At 37.2% G+C, this 16,309-nt stretch overlaps 8 protein-coding genes across 8 annotated transcripts; 4 read left to right on the forward strand and 4 right to left on the reverse strand.

Annotated features, from left to right (window-relative positions):
- Positions 1-963: 963 nt before the first annotated feature.
- Positions 964-1,170, forward strand: RO3G_08574 (uncharacterized protein; the record flags this gene model as incomplete). Its single annotated transcript, XM_067663164.1, has 1 exon — positions 964-1,170. One exon carries the CDS (start codon positions 964-966, stop codon positions 1,168-1,170), a length of 207 nt encoding a protein of 68 aa, XP_067519265.1.
- Positions 1,171-2,435: 1,265 nt separating this feature from the next.
- Positions 2,436-4,326, forward strand: RO3G_08575 (uncharacterized protein; the record flags this gene model as incomplete). The annotated part of the gene is made up of 5 exons (XM_067663165.1): positions 2,436-2,452; positions 2,600-2,825; positions 2,878-3,210; positions 3,270-4,058; positions 4,210-4,326. 5 exons carry the CDS (start codon positions 2,436-2,438, stop codon positions 4,324-4,326), a joined length of 1,482 nt encoding a protein of 493 aa, XP_067519266.1.
- Positions 4,327-4,805: 479 nt separating this feature from the next.
- On the reverse strand, positions 4,806-5,693 carry RO3G_08576 (uncharacterized protein; the record flags this gene model as incomplete). Its single annotated transcript, XM_067663166.1, has 3 exons — positions 4,806-5,057; positions 5,108-5,615; positions 5,665-5,693. The coding sequence occupies 3 exons, from the start codon at positions 5,691-5,693 to the stop codon at positions 4,806-4,808; spliced, it is 789 nt and encodes a 262-aa protein (XP_067519267.1).
- Positions 5,694-7,183: 1,490 nt separating this feature from the next.
- RO3G_08577 (uncharacterized protein) lies at positions 7,184-8,217 on the reverse strand (the record flags this gene model as incomplete). Its single annotated transcript, XM_067663167.1, has 2 exons — positions 7,184-8,013; positions 8,076-8,217. The coding sequence occupies 2 exons, from the start codon at positions 8,215-8,217 to the stop codon at positions 7,184-7,186; spliced, it is 972 nt and encodes a 323-aa protein (XP_067519268.1).
- Positions 8,218-8,999: 782 nt separating this feature from the next.
- Positions 9,000-9,560, forward strand: RO3G_08578 (60S ribosomal protein uL6; the record flags this gene model as incomplete). Its single annotated transcript, XM_067663168.1, has 1 exon — positions 9,000-9,560. The coding sequence occupies one exon, from the start codon at positions 9,000-9,002 to the stop codon at positions 9,558-9,560; it is 561 nt and encodes a 186-aa protein (XP_067519269.1).
- A 1,040-nt stretch (positions 9,561-10,600) lies between these two features.
- Positions 10,601-11,545, forward strand: RO3G_08579 (uncharacterized protein; the record flags this gene model as incomplete). The annotated part of the gene is made up of 1 exon (XM_067663169.1): positions 10,601-11,545. One exon carries the CDS (start codon positions 10,601-10,603, stop codon positions 11,543-11,545), a length of 945 nt encoding a protein of 314 aa, XP_067519270.1.
- Positions 11,546-13,012: 1,467 nt separating this feature from the next.
- RO3G_08580 (uncharacterized protein) lies at positions 13,013-13,294 on the reverse strand (the record flags this gene model as incomplete). Its single annotated transcript, XM_067663170.1, has 1 exon — positions 13,013-13,294. One exon carries the CDS (start codon positions 13,292-13,294, stop codon positions 13,013-13,015), a length of 282 nt encoding a protein of 93 aa, XP_067519271.1.
- A 349-nt stretch (positions 13,295-13,643) lies between these two features.
- On the reverse strand, positions 13,644-14,987 carry RO3G_08581 (uncharacterized protein; the record flags this gene model as incomplete). The annotated part of the gene is made up of 1 exon (XM_067663171.1): positions 13,644-14,987. One exon carries the CDS (start codon positions 14,985-14,987, stop codon positions 13,644-13,646), a length of 1,344 nt encoding a protein of 447 aa, XP_067519272.1.
- Between the last annotated feature and the right edge of the window lie 1,322 nt (positions 14,988-16,309).

Raw genomic sequence — 16,309 nt, forward strand, 5'->3', positions numbered from 1 at the left:
CTGTCCAGAATACTACGGTGATGGAGTAGCATTTGAGAAACACATTGAAAAAGAAAACGTTGGCGTGATGACAACGATTTTTTTATGATAGTGACACCTACTCCTTTCTCGCAATTCTTTTATTAGAGCCTATACAGTTTGCGAACCCGTTGATACAAAATAGCAAATGTTGACAAACACAGTATTTCACCCGATCCTGGTGATCAAAAGGTAAAATCCATGCCTCGTTCTGTTTGCACCTCACTTTTTTTTTCTTTTCTTTTTTTTTCTCATAGTGGATTGTCGATGATCTTGACATGTCGGACAAAACCTGTGCCTACCTGGAGATGGCACGACAACGCTACAAGGAATTGGAACCACTGTCAGACGCAGATCTATTGACACTTGATTACTTTTGGCAAGGGATGATCGATTGTTATCTTACGTTCACAACGGAACAGCTTCGAACTATAGCTGGAACAATTGGCTTAAAGCAGAAAATTCCTGAAACCGACAAAAACGTTTCGAATTGGTGCTCCCAACTTACACTGGCAAGATATTCCTTTTTTGAGTGTGATTGTATGTTTTACCTTTGTTTTTCTACAGGCGCAGGACACAACTTGGAAAAAGCTGAAGGTGGTAAGTACTCAATTCCTTTTAGAGACCCCTAATTCTGAACATGAACAAGACTTTCCGGCTACCAAAATCTTGCATTAACTGTAGACAATGCCAAGATGAAAAGTCATTTACCAGCCGCTTTCGCTTTATATAAAGTTGGCCGTTTAATTTCCAACCAATGGGAATATATATATATATATATATTTAATTGAGGACACCTTTGAGTACCGGCACCTGGATATGAGACAGTCTGTGGATCTGAAATCAAATTCAGGCATAATTGGTGAGTGGAATACAAGAAATAAAGCAGGGTGCCATAATTGCATTAATAGGGCAAATAGAAAATTGCTGGGAATTAAACGCAAGATGCGTGGTCGAGAAGACGATGATATTGGTCCAGCTGTTGGTGACGACAATAGCAGCAGCAGCAGTAGCGATGAAGACAATGATTGTGGTGGCAACAAGAAGACGGGTATCGTTTACAGATCGGACTGGATTGTCTACGCCAAGACCACTCATTCAATAACTGCATCGGGCGCTTTGGAATTCAACGTATCCTTCAAGCCCAACTAGCACGATATTTCTGACTTTGCAAAGTTGGCTAGGCAAATGAGCTTGATCCTGCACCAACTTATCTTCAATGCTGCTTAACATTCTGTCGTCTGCGGTACCTTGGCAAAAAAAAAAAAGACACACCTGCAAACACAGACGCAAAAAATTCTTATCAGGCTGCACGACAAGGGTCAAAATGCAAAATCTATGCCACGGATTTGATCTACAATGGGATCTATAGATTGCTACAGTTATCACAATCCACACTGTGTCTCAGTTTGCATGAACTGCCGTTGCTTCCCAGGTCGTTTGCCAACGTCATGTTCGTGAAGATGATACTTTACCATTCTGGATATGGTTAGCTAATGTACTATGACATAAATTGTAGGGGCTGGCTTTGGATGCAGCAAATAATTTTGTCGCGTGAATGCAAAAGTAGGAGAGCAATCTGGACTCAATATTCCAATTAGCTACTTGTGTCACAATTGTGGATCTGCGATCCAAGGATAACAGTGTACTTTGTGCTAGCCATAGCCACGTATTCGCACAATAAATGACACCAGTGGATGTATTCAATAAACTTGATCATTATCTGTATCGTCATTGATGACAAGACCGACCTTGAATTCAAATGGGTTGGTCATGTTACATTGTGAGATTTCCCCTTCCGCGTTGAGGCTTGAGGGTAGGTGACATATTTAGCAAAACTCATGGTTGATCGACAGCTGAAATACATAGGCAAAAGCAATTGTTCATAGAAAAAAAATGTAAAATTTACTCTAAGTGTGCTGCTTTTTAAGTTTGTTAAAGTAAGCATGATTAGCCAAGAGTTGGATATAAATTAATCACTACTTGATTTATATGAGTGTAATTAATTTGGGTGTTGGCAACTTTGATTTTCAATTGTATCTTACCACTCCACTCTCATCAGTGACTGTTGTGTGACTTTTCAGAAATCAGAGTATGAACGTCAATTTTAATCTAGGAAAGAAAGTAAATCAAATATAGCTGAAACCTTTTTTTTTACAAGAGAGCTGCAGACAGTTAGATCATAAAATGACTACATGTAAACTATCTTATCCCATTAGGTACAACGCGAGTAAGAGAGAAAGAGAATGAAACCAAAAAAAAAGGGAATTAGTCTCCGCTGTTGGCTCTTTTTTTTTGCGCACCCCAGAATTATTCACTTTGCCCCTAGCCACTCTTCTTTTTACTTTTGACAGATTAGTAAAGAAAATGAATCGAGCAACTTTACTTTCCACCAGGTTATCATTGGTCAATAAACAATGGGTGAAAAGATCAAGTAAGAAAAGTTAATTTACAAACAAGATTTGACACTGATAAAAAAGAGAAAAGCTCGTTTTAGTTCCACTGTAACTAACGAAACTGGCAAAAACACTTTATTCCACCCTACTGCTTCACTCACAAACTATAACAATCAACTTATTAGTCTTGTACGTTCTCGTAAAAGTTCTCCTGAATCAGTTTTAAAAAAAGTATTGAATGTTGTTGGAGAGATGAACAGTCAGAAGCTTCGTTATGACCTGAATACATACAATGCCCTGTTGGCTGCTTATGCTAGAGCTAAAGATCAAACGAATGTGACTGAGACATTAAGAAAGATGGAGGAGGAAGGAGTATCTCCTACTACAGACAGTTACAATCTTATCATGGAGGTATATTATATAGCACTATAAAAGATCCATTGTTTATTCCTTTTTTGTATAGGCTTTTGGAAATGATAAAAATATTGCTTTACAGAACCGACTGAAAGAAGAGATGCAACAAAAAGGAATAGAATTAAACAGTGTCACTTATTATCATTTATTAAGGGGTCAACAAAATAATATTGAACTTGCGTTAGAAACACTTGAAGACATGAAAAAGAGAGGAATCGAACCTACCTTACTTACCTATTCCCTCCTGATCCGTTCCTGTCGCGCAAAGGCTTCCAACACGGCCTTTGCTCTATTAAAAGAAGCAGAAGAAAAAGGATTGGCTGTTCAGAATGAGCCTCGTATGTACTTTGATGTGTTGCGGCTTGGAACACGTAGAGACGAGGTAAAGAAAAAAAAAAGCGAGAGAGATGGGGTTGTGAGTATTGAGATGGTTGCTATTAGTATGAAATGGTCAATTATTGCTGGAACAAGGCAATTACGGAACACTCTTTACGTCCTGACGAAGGCACCTGTCTTCAAGTACTTCGAGTAGCAGCCAAAAAGGGAGACACCAAATTAGCTACAGACGTGATCCGCCAATTAAGTACGAATGGATACCCTTACAAGGAACATTATTTTACACCACTGATGGAAGCCTTTCTTGTCAAGGATGATTTGAAGAGTGCATTTAACGTGCTTGACATCATGCGTGTCTCAGGCGTCCCACCTACAATGAATGCTATTTACGCGCTTCGTGAAAAGTTGAGCAAGGATATCAAGACGATCGACAAAGCTTATTACATCTTGGAAGAATTAAGAAGAGAGAAAAAGGCAGTGGACGTGACAGCTTTTAATGTGGTGATTGCTGCCTGTGCTGATGCTGGTGACCTTGAGCGTACGATATTTACCCATCGTGAGGCAGAGAATCTGGGTGTGAAACCAGACGTGGATACATACAATGCTATTTTAGGTGTTTGTATTAAGGCACGAGTGGACAAGATGGATAAGGTTGTGATTGAAGAGATGAAGAAGGCAAACATTAGCCCTAATATAGACACTTATATAAAAATGATTGAGCTTTCTTGTAACCGAGCTAATTATGAAGAAGCCTTCAGCTACCTTGAAACAATGAAAGAATACGGTATTCTTCCACCCGAAAGATGTTATGCTCTGTTGGCAAGAAAATTATCTCATAAAAAGGACCCTCGATTCCATTTGGTTTTAGAAGAAATGGAAACATTCGGTTATAAAGTAAGATCATCCCTTAGATCCTTGTGGAAGAAATAATACAAATATTAGAAAAATATTACATCAATAAACAAATTTTTTTTTTCCTTTTTTTTTTTTCAATTCATGTTGAAATTTTTATTATTTTTGACGATTTTATATCCACTTGTTATAGCACAAAGGTTATTATATGAACCAAGTGCGATTGATTATAAATCAAACAGTGAAGGACAGTCCTTGTTTGATAAGCTTGCTCCTGACCCATCCTTATCTACCTTTATGGATGCACTAACCCAAGTAGAAGACATCTTCAACTTGCTTAATCACACAGACACAGACAACAACCAAGTCTATACTGTCTTTTGTCCAGTTAACAGTGCGTTTAAAAAAGAACTTGATGTTTATACACGTAGTCATTTGGAAGCCTTTTTGAGAAATCACATTGTACCCAATGTGAAACTTGATCCCAACTCACTCAACAAGGCTCATTCTTTGGACACCCTACTACCCGGACAATCGATTTCAGTCAAATATCACTTTTTCTCTAAAAGAACGGTTTTAAATAAGAATGCAAACGTTGATATCAATCATCCAGTTGAAGCCATAAATGGAATTGCTTATAAAATTGATCATTTGTTAAGACCAACTTGATTTTTATTTACATAAAAAAAAAAAATGCATTTCGTGTGTGATGCTTTGGCTTTAATTTTTTTTTTTTTCGTGTGTTTAAAATAAGGGAAAAGAAGGGTAAAGAAGAAAAGAGGGGAAGGATTAGGGAAGGTTGATTAGAAATTCAACATGATTTTGCTGCTGTTCTTGTTGTTCTTGTTGCAATGGTTCTTCATCTTTCTTTGTTAGATGAGCGGATAGATCTTTATTCATTGCAAAACTATTGATACGATCCTGTTCAAATATCTTTTTAAGTTTAACATCGCATAAAATAAATCTTCTGTCTGCAGGATCTTGAAGGTCATTTTCTTTAATGTATTTCCACAACTTTTGGACAAGTTCAGGTCTTGAAAGCTATTTAAATTATTTGTATTTTGCTAATGTATGATTTCTTGTGTTATTACCTCCTTGGCTCCATCCATAAGATCGGATAAAACAGGACTTAACAAAAGTGGTTTATTTAATCCAGTCTTTCTTTTAGGTTTTGGTGGGGCATTTGGGTCAATGATTTTATTGTTTTTTCTCTTTCTTGATTTTGATTTCCTTTTGACTACTTCAAATTCATTTATTTTACGTTTGCTTTGTTGTTGTTGTTGTTGTTGTTGCTGCTGCTGCTCTGGTATATAATTAATAGGAAGATAGGTTGAATAGACCCCATTGTTATTGTTGCTATTGTTACTATTGTGTCTTGAAAGTAATATCCCGTTATGTTGCTGTTGTTGATAAATAGATAAATAATCCTGTGGTTGTTGAATTGAATGTAATTGAGGTTGGTGATAGAATCCGTTGATATTTGTAGAATATATTTGTTGCTGATTTAATGGTTGATAGAATGTGTTAAGATCAAGGTTATCAAATAATTGAGGGGGAGGATGATTATTATCTTCATCATAAAGATTCCTTTCATTCACACTTTGTAAATCTATTCATTTATTATTAACCTGTTATCAACTATTTAAACTTGCCTTGTAAAACTGGATTTCTGTCCATTCAATAAAATAAATAAATAAAAAAAAAAAAAGGGAAAAAAAAAATAGAAAAAAATATTTATTTAAGAAAAAGGGGGGAAAAGAACAGAAGGGGGGGGAAAGAACATCAAACCTTCAGACTGTGACCGAGTTTGATGATGAAAGGGAGAGTAAAGGATTACAGTCTTTTTTGTTTTATTTAAAAATGGGAATTCATACCAGTAATCAGGATCTTCACAAAAGTTTGGTTTCAATGCTTTACTTTTTCATGCACAGTCCTATTTTAAAAAAAGATTCGTTTTGTATTGATATCCACCCTAAAAAGACTCTGTTTGGTTTTGATTGCTTGCCAGTACAATTCATTTTGTTTATTTCATCCTCTTATCCTTTTCCTTCCCCTTCTTTTTTTTTTTTTTTTTTCTTTATTTTTTGCAGATCCGAGGGAGAGGCACCGTTTAAAAAGGAAACTCCTCCTTCATATTTTGTAACCATTGACTGTTTGACACATCCTACCCGTTATCTTTTTAATTTTATTTCAAATAGAATACAATTGATGTGTTACAAACGAATCTTCATTGTGCACCAAATAAAATACGTTCTAGTCATTTATCAATTGAAGAAGAAAGGATGAAAGGAACATGTTTTGCTGTGACAAAGAAAGTAAGGTTTAAATTTCAAACAAAGAAGGGTTCCAAATGACGTGAAAGAAGCAGAACCACGCTTTTTGTTGATTGTAGGCGGTAAAGAACCTATTCTCCGTATGTGCGTTTGTGTGGACTGTGTAACTGCTCCTTATTTATAAGTTTTAATAGTCCCTTGGTGAAGCATATATTGACTTTTGATTAAAATGAGTCAAGGAGTTCTTTTATATTGAACTTCGGTTCATCTCCTTCTTTTGGGAATAAGAGAAAGTCGTGTATCACGTCAAAGTCATTTTAGTTTTATCCTTTCTATAAACAAACCAATTCACATCAATTTCCTATTCCACTTTTCTTTAAACCCCCCCCCCCTGAGTCCTTTTTTTTTGTTATAAAAGGTTTTCTTATTCAATACTCCATACGCTTATTTCTATAGATCATCATGTAATTAATAGCTTATATGTTTATAAAAACAACAACAAAAGGAGCAAATAAACAAAAGCGTCGTCTGATATAAAAACTCAATTTTAAACACCATCAACATTCTGCTGATCTTTGATTTTTACTACAACGCATATCATTCAAGGCTATTTTTTAAAAAACAACATGGTTGACATGGGAAATGAAGGAACAGGACTGTCCAAAGGATGGTCTTAATAACTTTAGTTCTACTTTTTTTTTTTTTTTTTTTTTTTTTTTTTTTTTTCCCCTAAGGTAAAAAAAGGGAATACACTACCTATTTTGTATTGTCATGTGTGGTAGAAAATGAGTGTAATCTACACTTGTTTTTTTCCAAGACGAAATCAAAATAGAATCCTTTTTCAAAAGTAAACTTATGCTTTATTGGGGTTGGTTATATATACAAAGGACGAAGCTATGACAACGTTTGTGAGAGTTGAGGTGTATACGTTGGACGAGACAGAGGACGCTGCTGATAAGAGTGTAAAGGCTTTGGATAGTAATAGTCGTTGTAGTCCTTGCTCAAGAGGTGTTGATCACTAGCACTATCATTCATATAGCCTTTCTCTAAAGAATAAGCCAATGTAGAAGATGTTTCATCTAATGGATTCGCTTGGGGTTCTTTTCGATACAACACCTTCATGCGTTGTTTATGTAATATATCATCGATTCGTTTATCAGCCTTATGACAAACATATTCCTTCAAATTTCCTCGAATGTGGAAAATCAGAGGAACATAAAGGACAGCAGCCGCACAAACAAGAATAAAGGACATGGCAAAAATAACGGTCGAGAAGGCCATGGTGCCTGTTAGGATTTGCTGTGTCCAACTGTCACCGAGAGCCTGGTTATTGATCGTCAGTTCACCATTGTGAATCTTGAACCACTCAGGTACCAAGGCCTCCAGGGTGACAATGTTGATGACCTGACGAGGTGCCTCTGCCAACAGTAACCGCTTCCATCCTCTGAGGGCAGTAAAAACAAAGAATGCATAGCTCTCGATACCCCTTTCGATGGACTGAAAAAGACAATAGCAGCGATAGTCTTTGATGGACAGATACGTATTGGCAATACCACAAGTAAAGTTATAGGATATATCTTTTGTCTTTAAAATACGACGAGCCTTGATCATATCCCAAAAAAGTAAGAGAAAAGAGACAATGATACACCCAAAGAAGATCCATTTTGAGACATCCGTTGGGATCGCAGGTGTCACGGTCGTTTGTCCAATCACCAAAAGAGATACTGTTTAAAAAGATTGTTTAGTAGATACATGTTTTTTTTCTCCTCTTTCAAATAGGCTTTACCTGCTGTCCATAAATCAGCAATATATACAGCAAATGATTTAAAAACGCTGATAAACAAGAACAGATACTTGAATCGTATATTTAGTGATGTATTGTGAAAATCATCCAAGTTGATATGATCAAATCTGTGGTCAGAGACCATCTCCCCTTGCCATTTTGGTTTATTGTTTCCCCAGCAACAAGAACGCTTGATGAAAAAAAGGTCAGTGTACAAATAGGTGGTACAATTCATTCTTTTATCTATTTGTGTACCATGACAACAATGAATTTGTATGACAAAAGTACGTTGTACGAAAAAAAAGAGAGAAAAAAAAAAAGAGAGAGCGGGGGATGAGGAGAAAAGGTCAAAGATTCAAGAAGCGTGAAAGAGATGCGGAGTTGATCGAGATTCTAGATCCCTTGGCATGTTGATTTTGAGCAGTAATGCCTGGAAGGTGTAGAGAAAGCTATACTAAAATAGGTTACTTTTTTACAAATGGTTTCTTCACACTGACCATTCGCAATACACACACACACACTCTCTCTCTTTCAATAAAACAGAGGAGGTAAAAGAGCTTGAGCAACAAAGTATGTTCGGACCGGAACTTAAGCCACAATTCGGCAATACAGGAACGGATGAATGGGAGTATGAAGAACAATAGTAAAGTAACAAAACACAGGCAAGATTGTATTCCTCCTCTTCCCCCTTCACAAAACCATTTGGTATGTTGCAATTATATTCAGCTGCATTGACGTGTTCACTGGATGAATTCATTACGACGGATGGATGGATGAAATCATGTTTTCTTTTTTTTTGGGTTCGAAAAAGAGACTATATTGCAATGAACACCATTCACTTGACACGATCAAAACAGCCCTGAATGTCATCAAGTATAGAAAAGACAAAGGACTAATAGATTACTTAGGGATTTATATTAATTAGCAATGAAGGATATTTACAAGCAAGACGAACTCGAGATCCCCGAAGGTGTCAAGGTGAACATCAAGTCCCGTCAAATCACTGTTGAAGGTCCCCGTGGTGTTCTCACCAAGAACTTGCGCCACTTGGCTATCGAAATCACTGTTGTTGGCAAGAAGATCCGCTTCGTTGTCCACCACGGTCTCCGTAAGCACGTTGCCTGTATCCGTACTGTCCGCTCTTTGGTGAACAACATGATTGTTGGTGTCACCAAGGGTTTCCAATACAAGATGCGTTACGTCTATGCTCACTTTCCCATCAACGTCATCATCAACGATCAAGGAAACGCTGTCGAAATCCGTAACTTCTTGGGTCAAAAGGTTGTCTTCAATGTCACCATGCGTGAAGGTGTCAAGGTTGAAGCCTCCAAGGCTCAAAAGGATGAACTTCTCTTGACTGGTAACTCTTTGGAAGCCGTCTCTCAATCTGCTGCTGATATCCAACAATCTTGTCTCGTCAAGAACAAGGATATCCGTAAGTTTTTGGACGGTATCTATGTCTCTGAACGTAATGTTTTGGAAGCTTAAATCGATTGAATTTCCAAGCAACATCCTCTTTTTATTTCTTCCACACAAGATGTTTAGACAATAAAAAGAAAAAAAAAATACATAATTTTATAACTTAACATCTGAGAATATTGTGTGATCATTGAAGAGGGAAAGCATCCTGTGTTGTACTATAAACTGGTTTTTCTTTTTTGATTAGTGAATACAGCCAATTCTTACATTTTACACTTCATGATCGTTACGCTCTTTATCATTCGTATGATCTACTCATATGAATAGGGTCATTTGTATCACAATGATTCATTTGTGTTTAGAATGTACGGTATCAATCAGAGTGTAGGTTTGAATAAAAGTCTTTAGGGTCATACACAATTCCATTTGATCTCTTTAAAGTGTGTTGTATGTAAACACAATCATTTTCAAAATACACATTCAACCATCGATCCAAAAACCAATAAGCAAACCCAAATGTGGATTAAAAACAAAAGACAAAATGCAGTCTCTAGGCTATCCGGTAAGAAGCGCCGTTGTTTTACAGCTTTGACCAAAAAAAAAAAAAAAAAAAAAAAAAAAAAAAAAAAAGCCTTTCTGCCGGTAATGAATTTCCGATATGCTTTCTAAAATTTAGAAAAGGGCAAGTGAGCAAAAAGAATGGATTGTGTAAAGAAGATAAAGTTCTTTGGAGAGGGAATAAATGAGTCAAGATGAAGAATAGAATTGGATGCTTTTTTTTTTTGGACACTTTCAATCTCGGGTGATCCATAGTGAATGAAACTTTAATCGATTGGGTTTATAAAACGTCGTCTCCGATCATAAATAATCTTTTTATGGGCAAAAAGAAAGCCAAAAAAAAATTTTTTTTTTGATCTCATTTTTTTGTTTTGTTTTTTGTTTTCTGAAGGGTCTTGATACAAACGATGGTAAACTTGGCTTCATTATTCAATTATAAATCACAACAGGGAGGATTGAAAAGTGAACAGAGTAGTCGACAGAGTAGTCGAAGGAATTCGATAGAATCACAAAGAGAACAATCGGGTGGAATGAATTCATGTTCGAGTAGTATGATAGGATCGAGTACGAAGATGAAGATGAACACGACGAATTTAAAAGAATACGGTGAATGTTATAAGAGGCTTGGTAAAGGATCTACTGCGATTATTTCAGTGTGTAAAAGTAAAAGGATGCCTTATGATTCACAACAAGACAAGCTTTATGCAATAAAACAATTTCGAAAGAGAAACAAGTCAGAAAGTGAAAAGGAATACATGAAGAAGTTGACGAGTGAGTTTTGTATTTCATCCACTTTTCATCATCGAAATGTGATTGAAACGATCGATCTCGTCTTGGATGATCAAACGAGATATTGTACGGTGATGGAATATTGCCCTGGTGGTGATCTGTTCTCCGTTATTATATCTGGCCATATGACTGACATTGAAAGAGGATGTTGCTTTAAGCAGATGATGAACGGTCTTTCCTATCTTCACTCGGTGGGTGTGGCTCATCGTGATCTCAAGCCTGAAAACTTACTGCTGACTCTGGATGGAACCCTAAAGATCACTGATTTTGGTGTTTCGGACGTTTTCCGATGTGCTTGGGAGCGAAAGTGTCACAAATGTCATGGGTTGGTTGGCTCTGAACCCTACATTGCACCCGAAGCATTTGAAAAAGGGAATGACTATTGGGGTTCAGTGGCTGATGTCTGGTCGGCTGGTATCGTACTTTATTCGATTTGGAAAGGTGGACATGCTTGGACGCGTGCTGATAAACATTCTGATCGTGAATTTCGTTCTTATCTGCGTCATCATCCAACAAGGACCTATCCAAACTTCAGAAGCTTTGATGAACCCATACGTGATTTGCTTTATAACATGCTCCACCCTGATCCTTATCAAAGACCGACAGCGGATGAAATACTAAACCATGATTGGGTGAAATCAATCTTCATCTGTGACAAAGGGATGGATGCCAACAACAGAAACCATCGTCATCTAAAACATGTTTAAAGTCTAGTTCATCTTCTTTTGTAAATAGTGTACCATATTTAATAAAAAGCTTTCAATCTAATTTATATCTCGAATAAAAAGGGGGCCTCTTTTTTTTATTGCAACCTATTCTGTTTGACATTGGTTATTGACTGTATCCATCCTGGTTGAAATAATAAAATTATATCCTTTGCATCCTTCATCACATTCCTATCCTTCATTCCCCCTCCCCCTTACTTCCCTTTCATTGCAAATGATGTAAAGAATACATGTTTTCTTTACGATATAAAAGGATGGAGGGAATTCAAACATTTTTAGACTGTTTATTGAAATCATAATACACTTGCCTTTCGTGTGCATGGCTTATGCTGAAAATCAATTGGATCGACACAGTGGAAAAGATGACTTTATGAAACTATCTTTTTGATGACTGTATTGATCCTATTGACAATAGAAGAGAAAGAGAGAGAGCTTAAAGTCATGATGACAATGAGGTAGCATCCATACACGATGACTTTTTAAAGTCATCATGCTGTCTATGGTAAATGTTGACGTGCGTTTATAAATAGTCTTTAACTGGATAAATTAAATACAGTATGTAAGCATTTCATAATGAAAAAGTAATATAAACCCTTCTGCTCATGATGGGTTTGGTAACTATAAAAGGATAAATCCGCACAGCCAAAAAAAAAAAAATTGAGACTTGTCGCCGCTTTTATCTAATTTTATATAGTGTTTTAATAGAATTGCGTTTTTAACCAATAAAATAACCTCATGCGCTATTTTATTCAATAAACATGATTGAATCATTTCCATGCGCCCTTTTCTATTCCAGATCCTTTGGGGGAGGTTCTACTTTGCGTTCTTCTTTGAGCTAATAAACGAAGTTAATCGGACATTCAATGTGGGTGAGAGTATTATGCTGTTGGGCATAACCTCCATCGCTGACGTATTTCCCTCAGAGCACACCTTCTAGCCACTTTGCTTGGCAAAACTTGCCAAACGAATAGAGTGTCTTGATGCATCGAACCAGAGGGCTTTGTTTTTATATCGCATTAGAACCAGTCATCTGTTCAAGATCATTGTTCCCTGAGCTGATCTTTGAATCAATTCATGATGATTTGAATGGATTGAAATGAGCATCATGACCTGACTCTAGTGGATTTATTAACCAATGAAAAGCATTGTTTGTAATTTGTTGTTCTATTTTCCCTTCTTTATCATCAACGGCCTGAAGGATTTAGTCCATAACTATGTATTGCTCAATACGACATCTACCGTCTTGAATCCATCCAACATTGAAATGAATCATAGCCTTGTGAGAAATAAGACCCAAAGGACACACATGGCTGTGTAACAAAAAAAAGGAGTGAACTCCAGAAAATGATTGTGTGTGTATGAATATTTTTTATTTATTTATTCATTTATATGCAAAAAGAGAGAAATGAATAGCGATTGGTGAGATGCATGTAAAGAAGTGCTTTTGATTTATAAAGTAGGTCTATGTGCTTCATCTTGATAACCCGTCATAGAGTCCCAGTTACCGAGAGAAAAGTTTTCCACTGAGCCATTGTCTTGATTTAAGGTATCAGTACTTGTACTTGACGATGAATCAGAAGAAGAGGAGGTACGACGCTTTAACAATTGAGAGAATTCAGACCAAGGCATGTCCATAAAACTTGAATTCTTGGGGGTAGTTATACTTGGGTCTTCATTAATTAAATTGGGAACAGTCTTGATGTGTTGAAGAAGTTTGTAGCCAGGATCCATTGTGTATAATGAAGAAAAAGCAGAGTAAACCATGTTTTGACCGATATTTATACCATTTCACACCCCCGTGAGATTATTTCACACAAATTTGGTTTAGTGTGATGTAATGCGTTTCCCGCTTTTTTTTTTTTTTTTTTTTTTTTTTTTTTTAAAAACTAGTCTCACTCTCCTTCATTATTGGGAATCTGGCTAGACTTCCGCGGAAAGAGAGGATTCCATGGAATATGAAATGGTATAAATCATTTTTATATGCCTTGACAGAACCACTTTATGAAACTCGTAAGGTGGCTTCAAAAATAAATAAACAAGTACACAAACATGAGATTAAATTGGCTGGAAGGAACTTTATTTACAAGTTCTTTGAGGTTTTATCAATCAAGTGAGAAATGAGTCCCATCAGCTCTTGATGTTGCTCTCGATTTCGATACTGAGCTTGTCTTTCAAGTTCCGTACGCTCTCTTACCACACTAATCATTTCTTCTTGCTTTAATAAAATCATCTCCAAAAGTTCTTCTGTCGTACGCCTTCTCTTATACTGGGATGATTCGCCCACAGGTCGTACTTCCCCGACTTCAGCCGCTTGGCGACTGACGATCGTCTTTGGTTGTTCGGGTTCTTCATGTGGGGTTGTATTATTCGCTGTTCTTTTTTGCTGTTGTGCTTGAACAGTCGGCTGTATCAATTGTGTCTGTGGTGATTGGATGGGTGGTTGGTATTGGTTGGGTGGATTGGGCTGTCCATTGGGCTGTACAGCATGGGGTGGATAGGGTGGTTGCATCAACTGAGGTGGCTGGACCGGTTGCTGAAGTTGTGGTGGTTGTGTTTGCGGTTGAACTTGGGGTGGTTGAACCTGCTGTTGACACTGAAGCGGCTGAGCAGCCTGAACAACTTGTGGTGTTTGCACTTGTTGCTGTGTCGGTGATACCTGCGTTGGCTGCTGTACCCGTTGTGGTGTTTGCTCTTGATGCGACGGTTGTGGTTGCGGCCTTGATTGTTCATGTGTGACTGCAGATTGATCCACTTGAAAAGAATTGTAATGGGGTTGCTGTTCTGAAGCGTTCTCCCTGCCCAACAGTCGATGCATATCTTGATAATATGTAAATACATTTTCTGCTTGCACATTATCTCTTCTAACTGATTCAACCGTGTCTTTGTATTGCTTAACAAGTTGATGCCATTTATCTTGACATGCTCTTCGACTTCGTCGATAGGGTTTCGCTAGATTGAAATCATATAATATATCTTCCCATACGTTGCCAAGCATATTGTTTGTTTTTGCCTGTGACATGCGACCATAATACCTAGTCACTGCCTCAATTAAAGACTTTGTTTCTGCCACTGTCCAGTGAGGATGAGCAATCATAGCTCTGTTGGTTGGAGTAGTAAAAGTGACTTGGGTGCTTTCTCTGTTTTGGTGAAGAAGAGCTTGCTGAATCAACACATTGACATCTGAACTTTCACTAGAGACTGCATTACCAGGACCAGGAGTTGGTGCATGCTGGTTTGCTACTGCGTCGTTTGGACCTACTGCAGTCGTTGGAGCATGGGCAGCTGGACTTCTACTGCTAGCAGCAGAGGCATCCATGGTTGAGGTCAGTGGAGGAGTATTATCACGAGATGATCCTTTAATATCCTGCAATTCTCCAGACGCAAACGAGTTACGAAAAACGAACGTACGTTGCTGCTGGGACATTTTTATATAAAAAAAGTAAGAAAAAGGGAAAAAAAGAAGAACCCACGAACCTAAACCGGTAAAGGTGTCACATCTAAACGAAGCGACTGTGTCTTTCTTCATTTTCATTGGCTAATATTATTCTTTTTCAAAATAGTTTGCTCATTTACAATAAATTTTTACTCGATTTACGAGTATTGATTCGCTTATTTTTTTTTCAAGTTTAATTCACGCAAACTCTTTTTCCGCTTTCTTTTACTTGCCTTATTTGGAATATGATCAAATGGCTTTAAATATGTCAATCACAAACAGTTTGATAAATAAACAACTACAATTAAATCCCCCCTTTCTTAATATGAATAAAAGAAATCTGATAGAGCAGTAGGATTAACTTCAACTTTTCTTAATCGGTAGGGGTTAGTCAAGCTCAGTGAGCTACTCGATCGTATCCGCAAGCACCTTTCGTACCCCTCCTACCAACCCATTGATCACCTAAACTGCCGTGGATCTGCCAAACAAGATCTTCCCAGCAGATCTTTCATTGTAAGCAAATAAGTCATCTGTTGTCTCTGTCTTAAGCAAACCGTCTTTTCGATATCTCTTTCAAAGAAGATACATCATCAAGCAACCCTTGGCTCCAGTCACAAAAACCTGATCAATTAAAGTAAATCCTACAGCAAGACTGAATTGAACGTCGATTGCAGCTTGTACTTTTCGGCCATCCTCCAGGCAGGCATATTGTAGCCTCACAAGTCAAGAAGGAGTATTTAGACCATAAACACCATTGTGAGCAAAGATCATTACTTTTGAAATACATCCGAGCCACATCGACTCATAACCCACTAAAAGTGCATAGTTTTGTACTCTTCTCTTGTCTTGCCCCCCCCTTCTTTTTGCTTACATTTGATCTCAAGGGGTGTTTTTAATTTTACTTTATCCTTATTGATCTAGCCCAGATGAACTTGTGTCGTTTAACTGCACGCTCAAAAGGACCAATGATACACTACAGAAATTCGTTTGCTCATTTCTTTGAACAATTTTCCCAGAAATTTCCGTTTGATTTTATCCTAGTGCTTTAGACCAATTCTTTACTCACAGCATGCGGTCATGAGTCGATATCAATCATTCGATGAGCTTAATTAACACCAAATGACGTCGGTATCCGTGTTGCATCTTAGTTTCAGAAATTACCAAAATAGGAAACACTCTTTTTTTCCCTCTCACCAGGCATGTCTTCCCAGCCTCATTTTTAAATAAAATCTCGTGATCGCATTCAGGCAATAAAATTTCAGCATCAAACCCGTTTAATTAAAAATGAGGATTTGGTAGGCTTTCATCCAATT

This window comes from Rhizopus delemar, genomic scaffold (assembly GCF_000149305.1).
Source record: "Rhizopus delemar RA 99-880 supercont3.6 genomic scaffold, whole genome shotgun sequence".
Classification (NCBI taxonomy): Eukaryota; Fungi; Mucoromycota; class Mucoromycetes; order Mucorales; family Rhizopodaceae; genus Rhizopus; species Rhizopus delemar.